The sequence below is a fragment of the Bufo bufo genome, chromosome 1 (assembly GCF_905171765.1).
Source record: "Bufo bufo chromosome 1, aBufBuf1.1, whole genome shotgun sequence".
NCBI lineage: Eukaryota > Metazoa > Chordata > Amphibia > Anura > Bufonidae > Bufo > Bufo bufo.
In genome coordinates, this window is record NC_053389.1 from 394,642,188 (window position 1) to 394,661,502 (window position 19,315).

A 19,315-nucleotide genomic window follows, 5' to 3' on the forward strand; every position below is an offset into this window, starting at 1 on the left:
TTCCGATTGTTTGGGGCATCTGTAAAAAGGCTTGTCCGGAGAAGAAAAGGTGAGCGCTACCATCAGTCCTGTGTCATGCCAACAGTAAAGCATCCTGAGACCATTCATGTGTGGGGTTGCTTCTCATCCAAGGGAGTGGGCTCACTCACAATTTTGCCCAAAAACACAGCCATGAATAAAGAATGGTACCAAAACACCCTCCAACAGCAACTTCTTCCAACAATCCAACAACAGTTTGGTGAAGAACAATGCATTTTCCAGCACGATGGAGCACCATGCCATAAGGCAAAAGTGATAACTAAGTGGCTCGGGGACCAAAACTTTGACATTTTGGGTCCATGGCCTGGAAACTCCCCAGATCTTAATCCCATTGAGAACTTGTGGTCAATCCTCAAGAGGCGGGTGGACAAACAAAAACCCACAAATTCTGACAAAAGGGATTATGAAAGAATTGGTTGCTATCAGTCAGGAATCGGCCCAGAAGTTGATTGAGAGCATGCCCAGTCGAATTGCAGAGGTCCTGAAAAAGAAGGGCCAACACTGCAAATACTGACTCTTTGCATAAATGTCATATAATTGTCGATAAAAGCCTTTGAAACGTATGAAGTGCGTGTAATTATATTTCACTACATCACAGAAACAACTGAAACAAAGATCTAAAAGCAGTTTAGCAGCAAACTTTGTGAAAACTAATATTTGTGTCATTCTCAAAACTTTTGGCCACGACTGTACACTTGATTGGCTTTCGAGTTCTCCTCATCGCCCCGTAAATCCCGCGCCTGCGCCGCCCGTATTCGGCGTAGGGGCAGTGAGTGAAGGACGCGCTCCTGCTGCCGGGATACTAAACAGGCGGCGCAGGCACGGGATTTACGGGACGATGAGGAGAATTAGAAAGTCAATCAAGTGTACATGGGCGTGCCAAAGGGTGAGTTGACCGAGCCTCTAGGTGCTGAAGCAATGCCCTAATAGCACCTAGAGGCTCATTAGCATATTTTAAAAGTCTTCATTTTAAGAGAACGGTGGCAGGCAGAGAGATATAAAGCCCACTGTTCTGTACTGCTGACATTAGCACATCGCTAATATCAGTCAGCTACATAATGTTATTTCTCATGACAGAAACCCTTTCATCCCAAGTCGCTTCATTCAAAAATTCGAAATAATACTGTATGGAGATTCGTCTCCGTACAGTATTAGAATGTATGGGCTCCGATGAGCCAAATTAAGTTATTCACGAAGTCACGCGTGACTTCATTTAATAACTTCGGTAATTGATTTTTAAAGTGTAAAACCACTTTAAAACTTAAAAGCGAACTCTGCTTTGGTTCTGAGGTACCAGTTGGATCTCCATACAGTATTAATAGGAAGTTTTTGATGAAGTGACTTTGGATGTAACATCAGAAGATTGCTTTGCTCATCACTAATTATTATGAGAAGGTAGAGATTATGAGATCTGTGCATTGTATATATCAGTTTTGGGTCCTCATAGAGAACCAGTGTCACTCAAAATTAAAAGAGAAAATCTGTGCTACTCCAGATAATTTTTGATGCTTTTAATCCAAAGGTTATATACACTTAATAAATATTCGTGCAATCAATTCATATTAAGAAATTTCACTTGAATATTAGGCCGTTCATAGTCCCAACGTTTCGGTCAAGGCGAAACGTTGGGGAAAATATATTCACTATGGATATATTATGGTACAGATATGTATGTAGAATAATGAGAGATGTGTGTGTATATTGGTTATAATGATAGGCGCCGAACAGGACTGCAGACTGAATCGGGTCTACAAGTATTATGATCCTAACTTCATCGGTATTGAGTTCTTCCAGTTCAGATAGTGAGAGATCCCACAGCCACTACCGACCTCAACAGTGGATGACGCTGCCTGGAATTGACGTCACTACGTGAGGCTGCGTGCGCATACGCACTGTAGGATGTGAAGCCGTGATACCTGGAGATAAGCATGCCGCAGGTCTCTATGAACGGCCTAATATTCAAGTGAAATTTTTGGATATTAATTGATTGTATGAATATGAATTAAGTGTATATAACCTTTGGATTAAAAGCATCAAAAATCATCTGGAGTGCCATAGATTTTCTCGTATAATAATGAGATGATTTCTGAAAAGTGATCCCTACAAAGCATGTTATTAGGCCTACTGGCCAGAGTGAAAGCTGCATGATTTCAATGTCTGTGAGTGCAGTAGAAACTGTCATTGGTTGTACTCATCTGTCTCCAGCAGCCCCATAGACTTTAAATGCAGCATGGCGCATATGTGACCACTACTCCATCCAAATTTCACTCCACTGCAGTTGTGCAGTGAGTAGGAATGATGGACTCTGTACCTTCTTTCTACTGATCGATGGGGCCCACAGGAATAGGTCATTCATCTTTAGGGAAATAATCCCTTTATTTTCAGTGGGGGCTTTTCTTGTGTGTGTCGTATAGTATGTAGATTATACACGTTATACCTGTCTGAATCTGATATAAATAGTTAACAAATGCCCTTTATATCTTTTACTAGTTCTATAATGGCGGTGTGTCTATCTGGTCTGGATCATCTATTGCTTTAGTTACCTTTGCTACCAGTCATACAACTCCATCCATCATCAAGGTAATCTATGGTAATGTATGGTTTCCTTCACATATCTGCTGTGATCCATTCCTATATTCAGCAAAGATACCCACAGTGACTTCAGATACCGCCTGTTACAAGTGCATTTTATCTTCCTCAGTAGAGAGCACCAACAAGTTGCAGCAGTTCCAGAAGTTTTTCACTTCTCATTTTTTGCTTTTGTTAGTTTTTATGTTAGAGATTTTCCTGGTATATATGTATACAGTATACTTAACATTTCAGCTGCGGCATTATACAGTGGCCGCTTAAGTTACAGTATTAAAGGGGTTCACCGTCTATAATGGTTACCTCCACTGATCCCCTGCTGATTCGTGGAGCAGCATTTCCTGTGTGTTGAGAGGCATCAGGAATCAGAGGTCAGCGAGGATCAGGCAAGCTTTAGAAAGGGAAAACAAAGAAGACCAAGGGCGTCCCTAAGGGAGGTGGAAAACAGTGCCCACCCAATGTAACCACAAAGGACACCCGTAGTTTATAACTCGGTACAAGCTCCCGAGTGAAATAGCGAAAAAACAAGAAAATGGAGCTCATAGTACCAAAAGTAAAAATATACTTTATTGTAACATATAAAAACTGTATATATAGGTAAAGATGCAAGTAAATGATATGCCATTAAAAAGTGAATTGGAGCAGAAAAAGAGCGCCACCCTGGGATAGCACACGGGTCAATTGTAAAGCATGTAGGTATGGATTGATAAAAAGGAAAAGAACAGTGGATGTGACAGTGCACATGAAGACCTAATTGCAAAATGAGATATACATTTTGTAAAATATAGAAAGAAAAGAAAACCAGACATGATAGATAGAGAATGAATGAATGATATGCAAACCGGCGCGCTTTTACACACAGATCTGTACAAAGAACATGATCCAACAAGTACTCAAATAGCAAAAATAGCAGGCTGAAGGGAAGTCCAATAATAGCAAGTATAGGTCAATAGGAGTCATGAAGATGTGGCGTCCTGTGAAAGAAAAAGGTAATGGAGAGAGAGAACATATTAAGAAAAATTCATGAAAAATAGTAACTAAAAAAGTGTATTAAAAGAAAAGTAGTGGGATCCACAGGCGTGGGCCCAGCGGTTACAAAAAAGATGAGAAATCCAAATTATCATTTAGGCCCCTGGGACGTAAGGTCCCAAGGGTCCAGATCCAGTGGCTCTCCTTTTGAGCTAGCCTCTTGGATACATTGCCTGCACGTAGGTCAATCTGGATACAGTCAATCCCTCTGACCTTAAGAAGTCTCGGATTGCACGAGTGAAATTCTTTGAAATGTCTCGCAATTGGTTTGAGGACCTCATCCTCTTTTGTTTCCTGTGCGTTAAGGATGTCCTTTACATGTTCCCGTACGCAGATTTTTAGTTTGCGTGTTGTCAAGCACACATATATCTTGGGGCATGGGCATAAGGCATAATATACCACCCTCGAACTAGAGCATGTAAGGGACTGATGGATCTTAAAGGACCTGGTTCTAGAGAAATCCATGAAGTCAAACGATCGCTCCATATTAGGGCATGCGGCACATCTGCCGCAAGGTCTAAAGCCAGTCTTTGGACTGCCTTGTCCGACAAAAAGTTGGGGGGATGCTGGTTGTAGGTAGCTTCTGAATAAATTATCTCGTAGCGTGTTAGCCCTACGTGCTGTAACAAGGGGTCGTGTAGACAGAAGTTTTTCCAAAACAGGATCTGTCAGTAAAATGGGCCAATGCGAAGCTAGACATTTCCTAATTTCATCCCAATGTGAGTGGTATTGTGCTTATAAATCAAATTATTTTGTCGGGTACCTTGTCTCTTTTGGTTTGTAACAATTGTGTTTGTTGTTGTACCTTAGCTCGCAAATATGCTTTTTTGATGGAGTGATGGCTATAGCCTCTCCTAAGGAAGCGGTCCTTTAATTCGCTGGCCTGTTTCTCGAAAGTTGCATCGTCGGAGCATATCCGACGAATGCGTAAGAATTGGCCAACAGGGATGGCAGAGATGGTACTTTTGGGGTGCGGAGAGGTTGCATGCAAGTAAGCATTAACAGCCGTCTCTTTATGGAAAACGTCGGTCCTGAGATGACCGCCAGCATCCCTGAACACAGATACATCCAGAAAATCGACTCTCTGTTTGTGATACGTATATGTCAACTTAATGTTTCTGGAGTTAGTGTTAAGTAACTTAAAGAAATCATGGAGTTGTCCCTCAGTTCCCTGCCAGATCAAGAAAACGTCATCTATGTACCGCGCCCATAGAATGGCGCGGTCCATGATGACGTGTCTGTCTGACAGGAAAAGGTCCCTCTCCCACAGCCCCAGGAACAGATTCGCATACGAGGGCGCGCATGCCGCCCCCATAGCTGTCCCCTGGAGCTGCAGGAAAAAGGACCCATTGAAGGAGAAAAAGTTCCTCATCAGTACGAACTTTAGGAGTTGTAGCAGAAAGGAAGAAAAATCCCTTGGCATACTGCTGGCAGAGAGGAAATATTCTACTGCCTGCAAACCATCCAAGTGTTGGATACTGGTGTAGAGGGATTCTACATCACAGGTCACCATAATAGTATCCTCATCAAGGGTAATTCCCTGTATCCTCTGCAAAAAGTCAGATGTGTCCCTAACATACGAGGGTAGAGTTTCCACAATAGGTTTAGGTGGAAATCTAATAATTTACAGATATTCTCTACCATACTATTGCACCCAGATATGATGGGCCTACCTGGAGGTACAGAGGTGTTCTTGTGGACTTTGGGTAACAGGTATAAAGTTGGGATAGACGGTTCCTGAACGATGAGAGCTTCATACATCTGTTTGGAGATGATATTCCTCTCCAGCCCAGTGTCCCAAGATTTTCATTAATTCACCTCTAAAGGAAATAGAGGGGTTAAAGGTTAATTTCTGATAGCAAGTTTGATTCTTCAATTGCCGATAAGCTTCTGCTAGATACATATTATGGGGCCAAACCACCAAATTTCCCCCCTTGTCGGCAGGTTTGTAGATAACATCTGACATATTTTTGAGTTTATCAAGACTTTGTCGTTGGTCCCTATCAAGATTATCACGTCGAACAGACGTAGAAATATGCTCAAAGTCTTTACTGACCATTTTAACTAAAACGGTCAATTGCAGGACATAGCGACAAAGGGGGAAATTTCCTGGACTTCTTTCTTATCTCCAATGGTATCTCATTTGCAATATTGGTGGCAGGTCCCTCCTGTTCTAACAGCAAATCCTCCAAAATATGGAGAGCTTGTTGTTCATCCCCGGTATTAGGGTCTCAGAAGAATCACCCCTGGTATGCCACCTCTTCATCATCAAAGAGCGCCCAAAAAGGTGCAAATCTTTGATGGCTGTAAAACAATCAAATCTGGAGCTTGGTGCATATGATAGACCTTTCTCCAACAGGGAAGTATCTATATTAGAGAACACATGACCAGATAAATTAATTACCTTAGGCTCATTATCCGGATGTCTAGCACTAGCGGTTGACTCCGGTTGCCTTTTCCTCCCAGGTCCATTCCCATGTTCCATCTTTCTCTTATTGCGAGTCAGGCGAGTTGGATTAGTGCCTTGTGGCTGGGAATCTCCTACTGATGCTGCAGAGGATACTGAAGATGATCTACTGCGGGACCTGTTTCTGTTGAGTTCTCTGTTTTTCCATTTGTAGATGCGATTTTGTTGCACATCATTGCTGTCCCTAGCAAATTTCTTAATTTTTACCTTCTGGATTTCTTTTTCCCAAATTGGGTATTTTGTGTCTAGTTGTTCCTGGAAGTTTTTCAGAAGTTCTGTGCTGCAGTCACTAGACAGACGTGCCTGTAATTGGTCGATTTCTATGTCCATCTGTTCCAGACTTTTTTTATTATGACCAATCAAAAGCTCCATGAACTTAAAGGAGCCCTGATTGCAGGTATCTTCCCATTTGGAGACAAAATTTTCATCCTCTATGGGAAAAGAGGGAAAGACCTGTATCCTCAGGCCACGGAGGATAAGGCCTCTCTGGAGATATTTTTCCAGGAAAGCCTTATTCCACCATGTGCGTGCTCTTTTGTGTAGCAGTTGTTGTAATGAATTTTGGGTTTCTTTAATCATGCCACCCCTGGGACCACTCACTGCTCCTTCATCTTTAAAAACGGCATCAAGTTGAGAAAGCCAGGAAAGTTCTCTGGCCCTGTAGTCCATAGTGATCTCGAGGTCTAGAATCTGTGAAAATAAACAGGTGAGTCTCTGTTCTTCTTTTACCTATACGGCATTTGACCCAGGCGATACACTATACCGTGTCCTACTGGGGTTTTTTACTCTTCACATTGCACTCGCAATACAAACCCTGTCTTTTGCCGTACAGGTCTATTTTTGACTGTTAACTCACCTGTGTATTAAGGTTATCACACTGTACTTTGGTCATAGGTTGGTCATTGTACCACGTATTTTTAATCAATCCATACCTACATGCTTTACAATTGACCCGTGTGCTATCCCAGGGTGGCGCTCTTTTTCTGCTCCCATTCACTTTTTAATGGCATATCATTTACTTGCATCTTTACCTATATATACAATTTTTTATATGTCACAATAAAGTATATTTTTACTTTTGGTACTATGAGCTCCGTTTTCTTGTTTTTAAGCTTTAGAAAGGTTTAAAAGAATAAAAGAACATTTACGTCCCTATTTTATCCCCAGCCGCTTCCAGCTTTGTTGCTTCGATCACTGCAGCCATGATGTACCTGTATACCTAGGACACTGCTGCAGTCAGTCACTAGCCTCAGAGCTATACAGTGAAAAGGAAACTTTCCAGCACACAGGTAAATCCACACGGTTGCTCGTCTTTATTGGTCTTCAAAATAAAATCACGTACAGCATGTATCTATACCCACCACCATGGACGGTTAACATGTTTCGGACCTTACATGTTCCTTAATCATAATCGCAGGTTATGATTAACCCCTTAAAGATGTAGGACTTACCGGTACACCATGTTTGCCGAGTCCTTAAAGGGTTTCTGTCACCCCACTAAAGTGATTTTTTTTTGGGCTAGTTAAATTTGTTATATAGCGATATATTAAAATATAATAGTGTTCCTTACTTTGATCCAGCAGTTTAGTCAAAAAACGAAGTTTTATCATATGCAAATTCGGTCTCTACCAGCAAGTAGGGCGTCTACTTGCTTGTAGCTGCTGCAGAAATCCGCCCCCTCCTCTTGTTGATTGACAGGGCCAGCCGGGATCTCCTCCTCCGGCCAGCCCTGTCGGCATTTCAAAAATCGCGCGCCCGTGTTGAATCTGCGCAGGCGCTCTGAGATGAGGAGGCTCGTCTCCTCAGAGCTCCCTCAGTGCGCCTGCGCCGATGACATCATCGAAATAGAAGACGTCATCGGCGCAGGCGCACTGAGGGAGTTCTGAGGAGACGAGCCTCCTCATCTCAGAGCGCCTGCGCAGATTCAACACGGGCGCGCGATTTTTGAAATGCCGACAGGGCTGGCCGGAGGAGGAGATCCCGGCTGGCCCTGTCAATCAACAAGAGGAGGGGGCGGATTTCTGCAGCAGCTACCAGCAAGTAGACTCCCTACTTGCTGGTAGAGACCGAATTTGCATATGATAAAACTTCGTTTTTTGACTAAACTGCTGGATCAAAGTAAGGAACACTATTATATTTTAATATATCGCTATATAACTAATTTAACTAGCCCAAAAAAAAAAATCACTTTAGTGGGGTGACAGAAACCCTTTAAGGACCCAGGGCTTACCGGTACGTCCTAACTTTAAAATTTAATTGCGGCGCGGCGGGGGTTAATCTGAACAGGATGCCCGCTGAAATCAATCAGAGGTCATCCTGTCACAACGCCGGGGGGGTCATGTGACCCCCCCGCACCGTCAATTCAGACCTGTGGTTTGCGGTTTTACCTTATCTGGCGGGCGGCGGTGCCATCGGGTCCCCATGCGGCTGTAGGGGGGACCCGATGGCATGGAAGGCAGCGCAATGCCTTCCTTAGGCATCTGCGCTTCCTTCCGGTGACAAGCCTGTGAGATCCAGCCCCCTGGATCTCACAGGCCGGAAGCTGTATGAGTAATACACACTGTATTACTCATACAGCCAATGCATTCCAATACAGAAGTATTGGAATGCATTGTGAAAGGGATTAGACCCCCAAAAGTTGAAGTCCCAAAGTGCGACAAAAAATAAAGTAAAAAAAGTTGAAAAAATAAAGTTTCCCCCCCCCCCCAAAAATTAAGTTTCAAGTAAAAATAAACAAAAACGTAATTTTCCCCAAATATAGTTAAAAAAAAATTGGGAAAAAATTGACATATTAGGTATCGCCGCATCCGTATCGACCGGCTCTATAAACATATCACATGACCTAACCCCTCAGATGAACACCGTAAAAACTAAAAATAAAAACTGTGCTAAATAAACAATTTTTTTTTTACCTTACATCACAAAAAGTACAACAGCAAGCGATCAAAAAGGCGTTTGCCCACCAAAATAGTACCAATCTAACCGTCACCTCATCCCGCAAAAAATGAGCCCCTACCTGAGACAATCGCCCAAAAAAAAAACTATTGCTCATAATATGGAGACACTAAAACATCATTTTTTTTGTTTTAAAAAAGCTGTTATTGTGTAAAACTTACATAAATAAAAAAAAAAGTATACATATACATTAGGTATCGCCGCGTTTGTATCGACCGGCTCTATAAAAATATCACATGACCTAACCCCTCAGGTGAACACCGTAAAAAATGTAAAATAAGAACTGTGCTAAATAAACCATTTTTTGTCACCTTACATCACAAAAAGTGTAATAGCAAGCGATCAAAAAGTCATATGCACCCCAAAATAGTGCTAATCAAACCGTCATCTCATCCCGCAAAAAATGAGACCCTACCTAAGAAGATAATCGCCCAAAAACTGAAAAAACTATGGCTCTCAGAAGATGGAGACACTAAAACATGATTTTTTTTTTTGTTTCAAAAATTATATTATCGTGTAAAACTTACATAAATAAAAAAAAAGTATACATATTAGGTATCGCCGCGTCCTTATCGACCGGCTCTATAAAAATATCACATGACCTAACCCCTCAGATGAACACCGTAAAAAATGTAAAATAAGAACTGTGCTAAATAAACCATTTTTTGTCACCTTACATCACAAAACGTGTAATAGCAAGCGATCAAAAAGTCACACGCACCCCAAAATAGTGCCGATAAAACCGTCATCTCATCCCGCAAAAATCATACCCTACCCAAGGTAATCGCCCAAAAACTGAAAAAATTATGGCTCTCAGACTATGGAAACACTAAAACATGATTATTTTTTTTTTGCTTCATAAATAAAAAAAGTATACATATTAGGTATTGCCGCATCCGTGACAACCTGGTCTATAAAAATATCACATGATCTATCCTGTCAGATGAATGTTGTAAATAACAAAAAATAAAAACGGTGCCAAAACAGCTATTTTTTGTTACCTTGCCTCACAAAAAGTGTAATATAGAGCAACCAAAAATCATATGTACCCTAAACTAGTACCAACAATACTGCCACCTTATCCCGTAGTTTCTAAAATGGGGTCACTTTTTTGGAGTTTCTACTCTAGGGGCGCATCAGGGGGGCTTCAAATGGGACATGGTGTCAAAAAAAACAGTCCAGCAAAATCTGCCTTCCAAAAACCGTATGGCATTCCTTTCCTTTTGCGCCCTGCCGTGTGCCCGTACAGCAGTTTACGACCACATATGGGGTGTTTCTGTAAACTACAGAATCAGGGCCATAAATATTGAGTTTGGTTTGGCTGTTAACCCTTGCTTTGTTACTGGGAAAAATGGATTAAAATGGAAAATTTGACAAAGAATTGCAATTCTGAAATTTCATCTCCATTTACCAATAACTCTTGTGGAACACCTAAAGTGTTAACGACATTTGTAAAATCAGTTTTGAATACCTTGAGGGGTGTAGTTTCTTAGATGGGGTCACTTTTATGGCGTTTCTACTCTATGGGTGCATCAAGGGGGCTTCAAATGGGACATGTAAAAAAAAAAAAACGGTCCAGCAAAACCTGCCTTTCAAAAACCGTATGGCATTCCTTTCCTTCTGCGCCCTGCCGTGTGCCCGTACAGCGGTTTACGACCACATATGGGGTGTTTCTGTAAACTACAGAATCAGGGCCATAAATATTGAGTTTGGTTTGGCTGTTAACCCTTGCTTTGTAACTGGAAAAAAATTATTAAAATGGAAAATCTGCCAAAAAAGTGAAATTTTGAAATTGTATCTCTATTTTCCATTATTTCTTGTGGAACACCTAAAGGGTTAACAAAGTTTGTAAAATCGGTTTTGAATACCTTGAGGGGTGTAGTCTATAGAATGGGGTCATTTTTGGGTTGTTTCTATTATGTAAGCCTCGCAAAGTGACTTCAGACCTGAACTGGTCCCTAAAAATGGGGTTTTTGAAAATTTCGGAAAAATTTCAAGATTTGCTTCTAAACTTCTAAGCCTTGTAACATCCCCCCAAAAAAATATAATTCCCAAAATTATCCAAACATGAAGTAGACATACAGTGGAGGAAATAATTATTTGACCCCTCACTGATTTTGTAAGTTTGTCCAATGACAAAGAAATGAAAAGTCTCAGAACAGTATCATTTCAATGGTAGGTTTATTGTAACAGTGGCAGATAGCACATCAAAAGGAAAATCGAAAAAATAACTTTAAATAAAAGATAGCAACTGATTTGCATTTCATTGAGTGAAATAAGTATTTGAACCCTCTAACAAAAAAAGACTTAATACTTGGTGGAAAAACCCTTGTTTGCAAGCACAGAGGTCAAACGTTTCTTGTAATTGATGACCAAGTTTGCGCACATTTTAGGAGGAATGTTGGTCCACTCCTCTTTGCAGATCATCTCTAAATCCCTAAGGTTTCGAGGCTGTCTCTGTGCAACTCTGAGCTTGAGCTCCCTCCATAGGTTTTCGATTGGATTAAGGTCCGGAGACTGACTAGGCCACTCCATGACCTTAATGTGCTTCTTCTTGAGCCACTCCTTTGTTGCCTTTGCTGTATTTTTTGGGTCATTGTCGTGCTGGAACACCCATCCACGACCCATTTTCAGTTTCCTGGCAGAGGGAAGGAGGTTGTCGCTCAGGATTTCACGATACATGGCTCCGTCCATTTTCCCGTTTATGCGAATAAGTTGTCCTGTGCCCTTAGCAGAAAAACACCCCCAAAGCAAAATGTTTCCACCCCCATGCTTGACGGTGGGGACGGTGTTTTGGGGGTCATAGGCAGCATTTTTCTTCCTCCAAACACAGCGAGTTGAGTTAATGCCAAAGAGCTCTATTTTGGTCTCATCAGACCACAGCACCTTCTCCCAGTCACTCTCTGAATCATTCAGGTGTTCATTGGCAAACTTCAGACGGGCCTGCACATGTGCCTTCCTGAGCAGGGGGACCTTGCGAGCCCTGCAGGATTTTAATCCATTGCGGTGTAATGTGTTTCCAATGGTTTTCTTGGTGACTGTGGTCCCTGCTAATTTGAGGTCATTAACTAACTCCTCCCGTGTAGTTCTAGGATGCTTTTTCACCTTTCTCAGAACCATTGACACCCCACGAGGTGAGATCTTGCGTGGAGCCCCAGAGCGAGGTCGATTGATGGTCATTTTGTGCTCCTTCCATTTTCGAACAATCGCACCAACAGTTGTCACCTTCTCTCCCAGCTACTTGCTAATGGTTTTGTAGCCCATTCCAGCCTTGTGCAGGTCTACAATTTTGTCTCTGACATCCTTGGACAGCTCTTTGGTCTTTCCCATGTTGGAGAGTTTGGAGTCTGCTTGATTGATTGATTCTGTGGACAGGTGTCTTTTATACAGGTGACTAGTTAAGACAGGTGTCCTTAATGAGGGTGACTAATTGAGTAGAAGTGTCTAACCACTCTGTGGGAGCCAGAACTCTTAATGGTTTGTAGGGGTTCAAATACTTATTTCACTCAATGAAATGCAAATCAGTTGCTATCTTTTATTTAAAGTTATTTTTTCGATTTTCCTTTTGATGTGCTATCTGCCACTGTTACAATAAACCTACCATTGAAATGATACTGTTCTGAGACTTTTCATTTCTTTGTCATTGGACAAACTTACAAAATCAGTGAGGGGTCAAATAATTATTTCCTCCACTGTATGGGGAAGGTCTATCCACTTGTACCAAACATGAAGTAGACATATGGGGAATGTAAAGTAATAACTATTTTTGGAGTTATTACTATGTATTATAGAAGTAGAGAAATTGAAACTTGGAAATTTGCTATTTTTTGCAGATTTTTGGTATTTTTTTATAAAGAAAAATGATTTTTTTTAATTTCATTTTACCAGTGTCATGAAGTACAATATGTGACGAAAAAACTTTCTCAGAATGGCCTGGATAAGTCAAAGCGTTTTAAAGTTATCAGCACTTAAAATGACTCTGGTCAGATTTGCAAAAAATGTCCTTAAGGTGAAATAGGGCTGAGTCCTTAAGGGGTTAAGGACCATTTAAGGTCCGAAACATGTTAACCGTTCACGGTGGTGGGTATAGATACAAGCTGTACGTGATTTTATTTTGAAGACCAATAAAGACGAACAACCGTGTGGATTTACCTGTCTGCTAGAACATTTCCTTTTCACTGCATCTATCAAGACTGGTCCGGTTGAGTTCCGTGCACCTTAGCTGGTATGGTGAGCTGGAAAAGCAATTTCTCTACCCTCAGGGGTATACAGCACAAGATCTCTGAGGCCAGTGGTTGGCTGAAGAAGGTAGAGGTAGACAACAGTTTGATACAAGTGGATAGACCAGTACAATACATATGGTACTGAGGGAGAAAGCATTATGGTACAGGTAGAAAGAGCAGCACGGTACATGTGGTGACCATGCTGATTGGCCAAATTGACGCTGCTTGGGTATTGTATGTTGAATATGGTTCCGAATTGCAGTGGTACACGAATGACCATTGTATGCTGAAAATATTGTAACCTGAGAAACCACATTATTTTATCTAAATTACGTATCTCTACTGTGACAAGATAACCAATGTCAACAGAAGACCAGGAAGCCCAGGAGGATGAACTGCTAGCCCTGGCTAGTATTTATTCAGAAGATGAATTTAAGAGGGCAGATGCTGCTGCAGGAGGGGAAATTCAAGTATGTTTGGATTTACCCTCACATTTTAAAATATCTGTAAAAGGTGAGTAAGACATTGATGTGAATGAAATGTATTTTTTCTGGTGTTATCAGCATATGCATATTGTTGTGGTAGGTGACTTTCCATGTTCAAAACTGCACTAGATTGTGAAGTGTACAGGTGCATCTTTAAATTAGAATATCATCGAAAAATTCATTTATTTCAGTAACTCGATTCAAAAAGTGAATCACCCCTAATTTCTTGAATGGCCTTTTCTTCACAATCCAAGGCTGCTGTTATCTCTGTTGCTTGTTCACACTTTTTCCTTCCACTCAACTTAACATTAGTATGCTTGGATACAGCACTCTGTGAACTGCCAGCATTTTTAGCAATGGCCTTTTGGGGCTTACTCACCTTGTGGAGGGTGTCAGTGAATGTCTTCTGGACAACTGTCAAGTAAGCAGTCCTACTCATGATTCTGTGGCTACTGAACCAGACTGAGGGACCATTTAAAGGCTTAGGAAACCTTTTCAGGTGTTTTCTGTTGATTGACTGATTACAGTGTGACTCCATGGGGGACATTTACTAAGCATGTTGCACCAGAATTATGGCGTAAAATGTGCCAAAAAGAATGGTGTATTGATTTGCGCCAAATATATCAACAGTTTTCTCTATAAAAAATGCATCACACCGGAAATAAGTTAGGCCCATTTCAGGCGAGCGAGTTTTACGCTCTGGACTCGCCGCATGAGTATGCAACAGTTCCCATCCTGACCTCCCAGCACTGACGGGATTGCATTGCATTATATTGATTTACTAGCTGAAGGACCCGGCTTCGCTCGGGTACATTTAATCTATTTTATTTAATGTTTGTGTGTGTCGTTAAAAGATATCAACAGTATCCACTATAACAGTGACAGTACCCCGCTGCCTTAACAGTGACCTCCACAGCACCCCACCCCTTAACACTGATCCCCCCCGCCCTCAGTGCCCTGTCTCCTTAAAATGGGACCTCCACAGCAGCCCACCCTTTTAATGTTGACCTTCACAGCAGCCTGCCCTTTTAACAGTGAGTTTCACAGCACCCCACCCCCTTGACAGTGATGTCCACTGAACAGCTTACTCTCAGACAACAGCACTGTGTTGTCTGAGTGTGCGCTGCAGGGAGAAAGTCACCCTCCCTCCCACCCCTGCAGCTGACAGAAGTTGATTTTTACCTTTATTTTTTCAATCCCTGTCGGCTGCAGAGTAGGAGGGAGCATGGCCTAACCAGATCAGTGGCGTGGCTTAGCGGGACTTGGGGGTGGGGGTTTTAGGTTTGTCTTTTGAGGGTGAACAAATTGTGGCAGGAGGCGTGTCTGGGCTCCTTACTGCAAGAGTAACGCCCCTATAGGCTCCTTACTGGCTTATTTGCATACCAAATAAACTGGATTTTCAGAGGATAAAAACATTTATTGCTGGAACAAAGGCACATATGGAAATAAGGTGCTATTAGGCCATGGCTTTACTTCCGTAGCGATTATCCTGGTGACAGATTTCCTTTAAAGCTCACCTACAGCAGTGAAGAAAAATGGCTGTGTTGTTATGGAAACCTGGTGTAAAACTGTGTGTATGTGGAGACTAACGGCCTGCGAGCTTCTATTGGCTGATAAGGGTATGTGACCAGGCTTCTATTGGCTAATGCATTTTTTGGGAATATCTCAGGAACGGTATGTCCTAGAGAGCTGAGACCTGGTCTGAAACCTTCCTGGACACCTGATGCACCTGTGTGCCAAATTTCGTGATTGGAAATGCAACGGTGCATATTCCTTTAGCGGACATACACACATACACTCAGCTTTATATATTAGATGATGCTATGTAACTGTTAGGCCACTTGCAGACGAGCGTACCTCCCGCAGCGAGTCCGCATCGCAGCTCCCGGCCTGACCTCTCAGCGCTGCCGGGGGTCACATTATATTGATTTATGATGCTATGTAACCCTTGCTGCCAGTGTTATTCAATACATTCCAGATCTGTCAGTGCTGGGAGGTAAGGCCGGGTTCTGCGATGCTTACTCGCTGCAGGAGGAACGCTCGTCTGCAAGGGGCCTTACAGTTCTGCTGTCAGTGTTACCCAATACATTATATAACTCTAAGGGTTATATAGCATCATAAATCAAAATAATGTAACCCCGGCAGGGCTACGGAGTTCAGGACACGTGCTCTCCCTGACACACGCTGCAGGTCCAATGCTTGGGACTCGCTCGTGTGAAAGGGGTCTTATAAATGTAAAAGTGGACGGGGTTATCAAATTGGCGCATATTGCTCCAAATTTATCATCCTCTTACGGCAGAAATGTCTCAAATTGTTGCAGACAATTAAGCCAGCTTATGTGGTGGTGTTTTGTGTAAAAAGTTGCATTTATGAAAAGAAAACCAACTCGTTGTGGGAACAAGTGATAGGTAAGTATTAAAACAGGAGGAACTTTTTTTTTATCTAACGCTGGGTTCACACCAGAGCGTACTAAACGTACGCTCTGTATGCGCGATTGTACGGGCGTTTACATTCACACCGCGGAGACAAGCGAACACCCATTGTCGCGCGTTCCCGGAAGTCTATGTACGGGGACACGCGACAATACGCACCAAAGAAGCTCCTGAACTTCTTGGGGCGTCGGGCGTTTTACAGCGCGATCGTACGCACTGTAAAACGCTCAGGTTAGAACCATGCCGATAGGGAAGCATTGGTTTCTCCTTGTTGAGCGTTTTACAGCGCGTAGAAACGCGCTGTAAAACGCTCAGGTCTGAACCGGCTGTAATACAAATGAGTCTAAACAACCGGGTTTTGTCACTAAATTGACATAAAAAAAAGACATAAACAGTCTGAGACGAAAATCGCAATTTACCAGTGGAAATGTTGCAAATATGTTTCAAAAGTCGCAAATATGTTTCAAAAGTGTGGTCTGTCAGGGTTGATGCATTTTGGATGAAAAAAGTTTCATTTTTGTGCAATTGGAGTTAAAATGTCGCAAATCAAGAGAAATAGGCGAATAATCAGGTTTATATTTTAAAAAGTCATATTTTAAAAGTGGTTTGTGCCTTTTGATATAGGATGTGAAATAAATCACCACTTTTGATTTATAATGTTAATTCTTTTGGCACAAATTATGCCATTATTGATAAATCTCCCGCCATGAGTCTACAATATTGAACTTTTTCACAATATTCTATTCTTCTGAGATAATAACTTTTGGGTTTTCATTAGCTGTAAGCCATAATCATCAACATTAACCCCTTAGATACCGGAGGTTTTTGCGTTTTCATTTTTCTTCACTATGTTCCTGGAGCCATAACTTTTTTATTTTTCCGTTCACATATCCATATGCGGGCTTGTTTTTTGCGGGACAAGTTGTACTTTCTAATGCCACCATTTAATACTGCATACAATGTAGTGGGAAACGGAAAAAAAATACCAAATGGAATTGGAAAAAAACTAAATTCCTCCACCTTTTTACGGGTTTTTTCTCGATGGCGTTTCCTTTGCGGCAAAACTGACCTGTGCCCTTCATTCTCTGGGTCAGTACGATTACAACGATACCACATATGTTTAGATTTTTATGTCTAAATACTGTAAAAATAAATTAAAACTTTGAAAAAAAATCACCACATTCTGACCTCCATAACTTTTTTTCAGTTATGTCTACTGAGCTGTTTGGGTGCTTATTTTTTGCGGGTTTTATTGATACCATTTTGGAGTGTTTGTGTGTGACCTTTTGATCACAATTTATTAAATTATTATTTATTTTTTTATGTAAGAGAACTGATGAAAAAATGGCAAATCGGCCATTTTGATACTTTCTTCCGTTACACCATTCGCCGTATTAGAAAAATATTTTTATATTTTAACAGTATGAGTGTTTTCGGAAGCGGTGATGCCCATGATGATTATATGTTTTGCTATTTATGTATTTATTTTTTTATTCTATGAGAAGAGGGGTGATTTATATTTTTTAAAACCTTTTTTATATATATTTTTTTTACATTTTTAAAACTTTTTTTAAAACCTTTTGTAGCCAGTGTTTGAGGCTACAAGACTCACTAATTATTTTTTTTCCCTTAATATTACCATGTTTCATAGAAAAGCATGGTTGTAACTGAATTGTTCAGTTCTTATGTTGGCCTCCCACCTGCTGGCCAACATAAGAATTGCATCTCTAATACCCTGGGTCTCTTCAGAGAGACCCAGCGTATTAAAGTCAATAACCGGCATCCCCATTGGCCGCAGGGGATAAAGGTAAGGACCTGGAAGCGCTCGCTTCCGGTTTTGAGCATTTAGATGCCGTGATCACACTTGATCACAGCATCCAAAAGCTTTAATGACCGCAATCGGCATTATTGCCAGTTATTAGCCACGGGTCTCTGCAGTTTGAAAAAGTGGAGGCCTGCCGGCCATGGTGCCCGCTGCACATGCGAGCGGGCACCATGTTTACCCATCGCTCCAGCGCCTTACATGTACGGCGCTGGTAGCGAAAGGTTTAAAAGAAATAATGCTTGAAATAGATCACTCTCTGTATAATGAATCTATTTAATATATGAGTTTCACTTTTTGAATTGAATTACTGAAATAAATTTAACCTTTCAATTAGGGATCGACCGATATTGATTTTTTAGGGCCGATACCGATAATTTGTGAACTTTCAGGCCGATAGCCGATAATTTATACCGATATTCTGGGAATTTTCATTTTTGAGAAAAAAGAAATTTCCCACTCAAATCTGCTGAAAATTAATATGTTTATTGTTAACGTGTATTTTTAATTTTTTTTTGTAAATCTTTTTCATTTATACTTAATATTTTTGTGTGTTTTTTTTTTTTACTAACTTTTAGCCCCATTAGGGACTAGAACCCTTGTCCTATTCACAGTGATAGATCTCTATCAGGGTGAATAGGACCTCACACTGTCCCTGCTGCCCTGTGCTCTGTGCACACAGCAGCAGGGAGCTGAACATGGCAGCCAGGGCTTCAATAGCGCCCTGGCTGCCATGGTAACCGATCGGAGCCCCAGGTTTACACAGCTGGGGCTCCAATCGGAGGAGGAGGGGAGAGGGGATCCTGTGGCCACTGCCACCAATGATTAATACTGGGTGGGGGGGGGCGCACTGCGCCACCAATGTTTTTACTATTGGGGTGGGGGGCGCACTGCGCCACCAATGATTAATACTGGGGGGCTTGGGGGGGGCGCACTGCGCCACCAATGAAGATAAGTCTCTCAATCATTCATATACAGGAGGCGGGAGCTGGCTGCAGAATCACATAGCCGGCTCCCGACCTCTATGAGCGGTAGCTGTGATCCGCGGCACCTAAGGGGTTAACTACCGCAGATCGCAGCTACCGCTCATAGAGGTCGGGAGCCGGCTATGTGATTCTGCAGCCAGCTCCCGCCTCCTGTATATGAATTAATGAGAGATTTCTCTTCATTGATGGCGCAGCGGCCACAGCCCCTCCCCTCCTCTTGTACTTCTTCCTCTCACTGGCGGCAGCGGCAGCAGCAGCACAGGGGGAGGAGACACTACTTCCTTCTCCCCT

General features: G+C 41.9%; 1 protein-coding gene across 4 annotated transcripts in view; it reads left to right on the plus strand.

Moving 5' to 3' along the window:
* LOC120977767 (E3 ubiquitin-protein ligase RNF14-like) overlaps nt 1-19,315 on the plus strand; it is a 152,822-nt gene that overhangs the window by 34,199 nt on the left and 99,308 nt on the right. For 3 of the 4 annotated variants that reach the window (XM_040405865.1, XM_040405888.1, XM_040405873.1), the window contains exons 2-3: nt 2,530-2,619; nt 13,652-13,812. In XM_040405865.1, the coding sequence (XP_040261799.1) occupies nt 13,659-13,812 (154 nt within the window). In that variant the 5' untranslated portion in view covers nt 2,530-2,619; nt 13,652-13,658. Of the gene's footprint in view, nt 1-2,529; nt 2,630-13,651; nt 13,813-19,315 lie in introns of all 4 variants that reach the window. The other variant, XM_040405879.1, reaches the window with a different exon arrangement.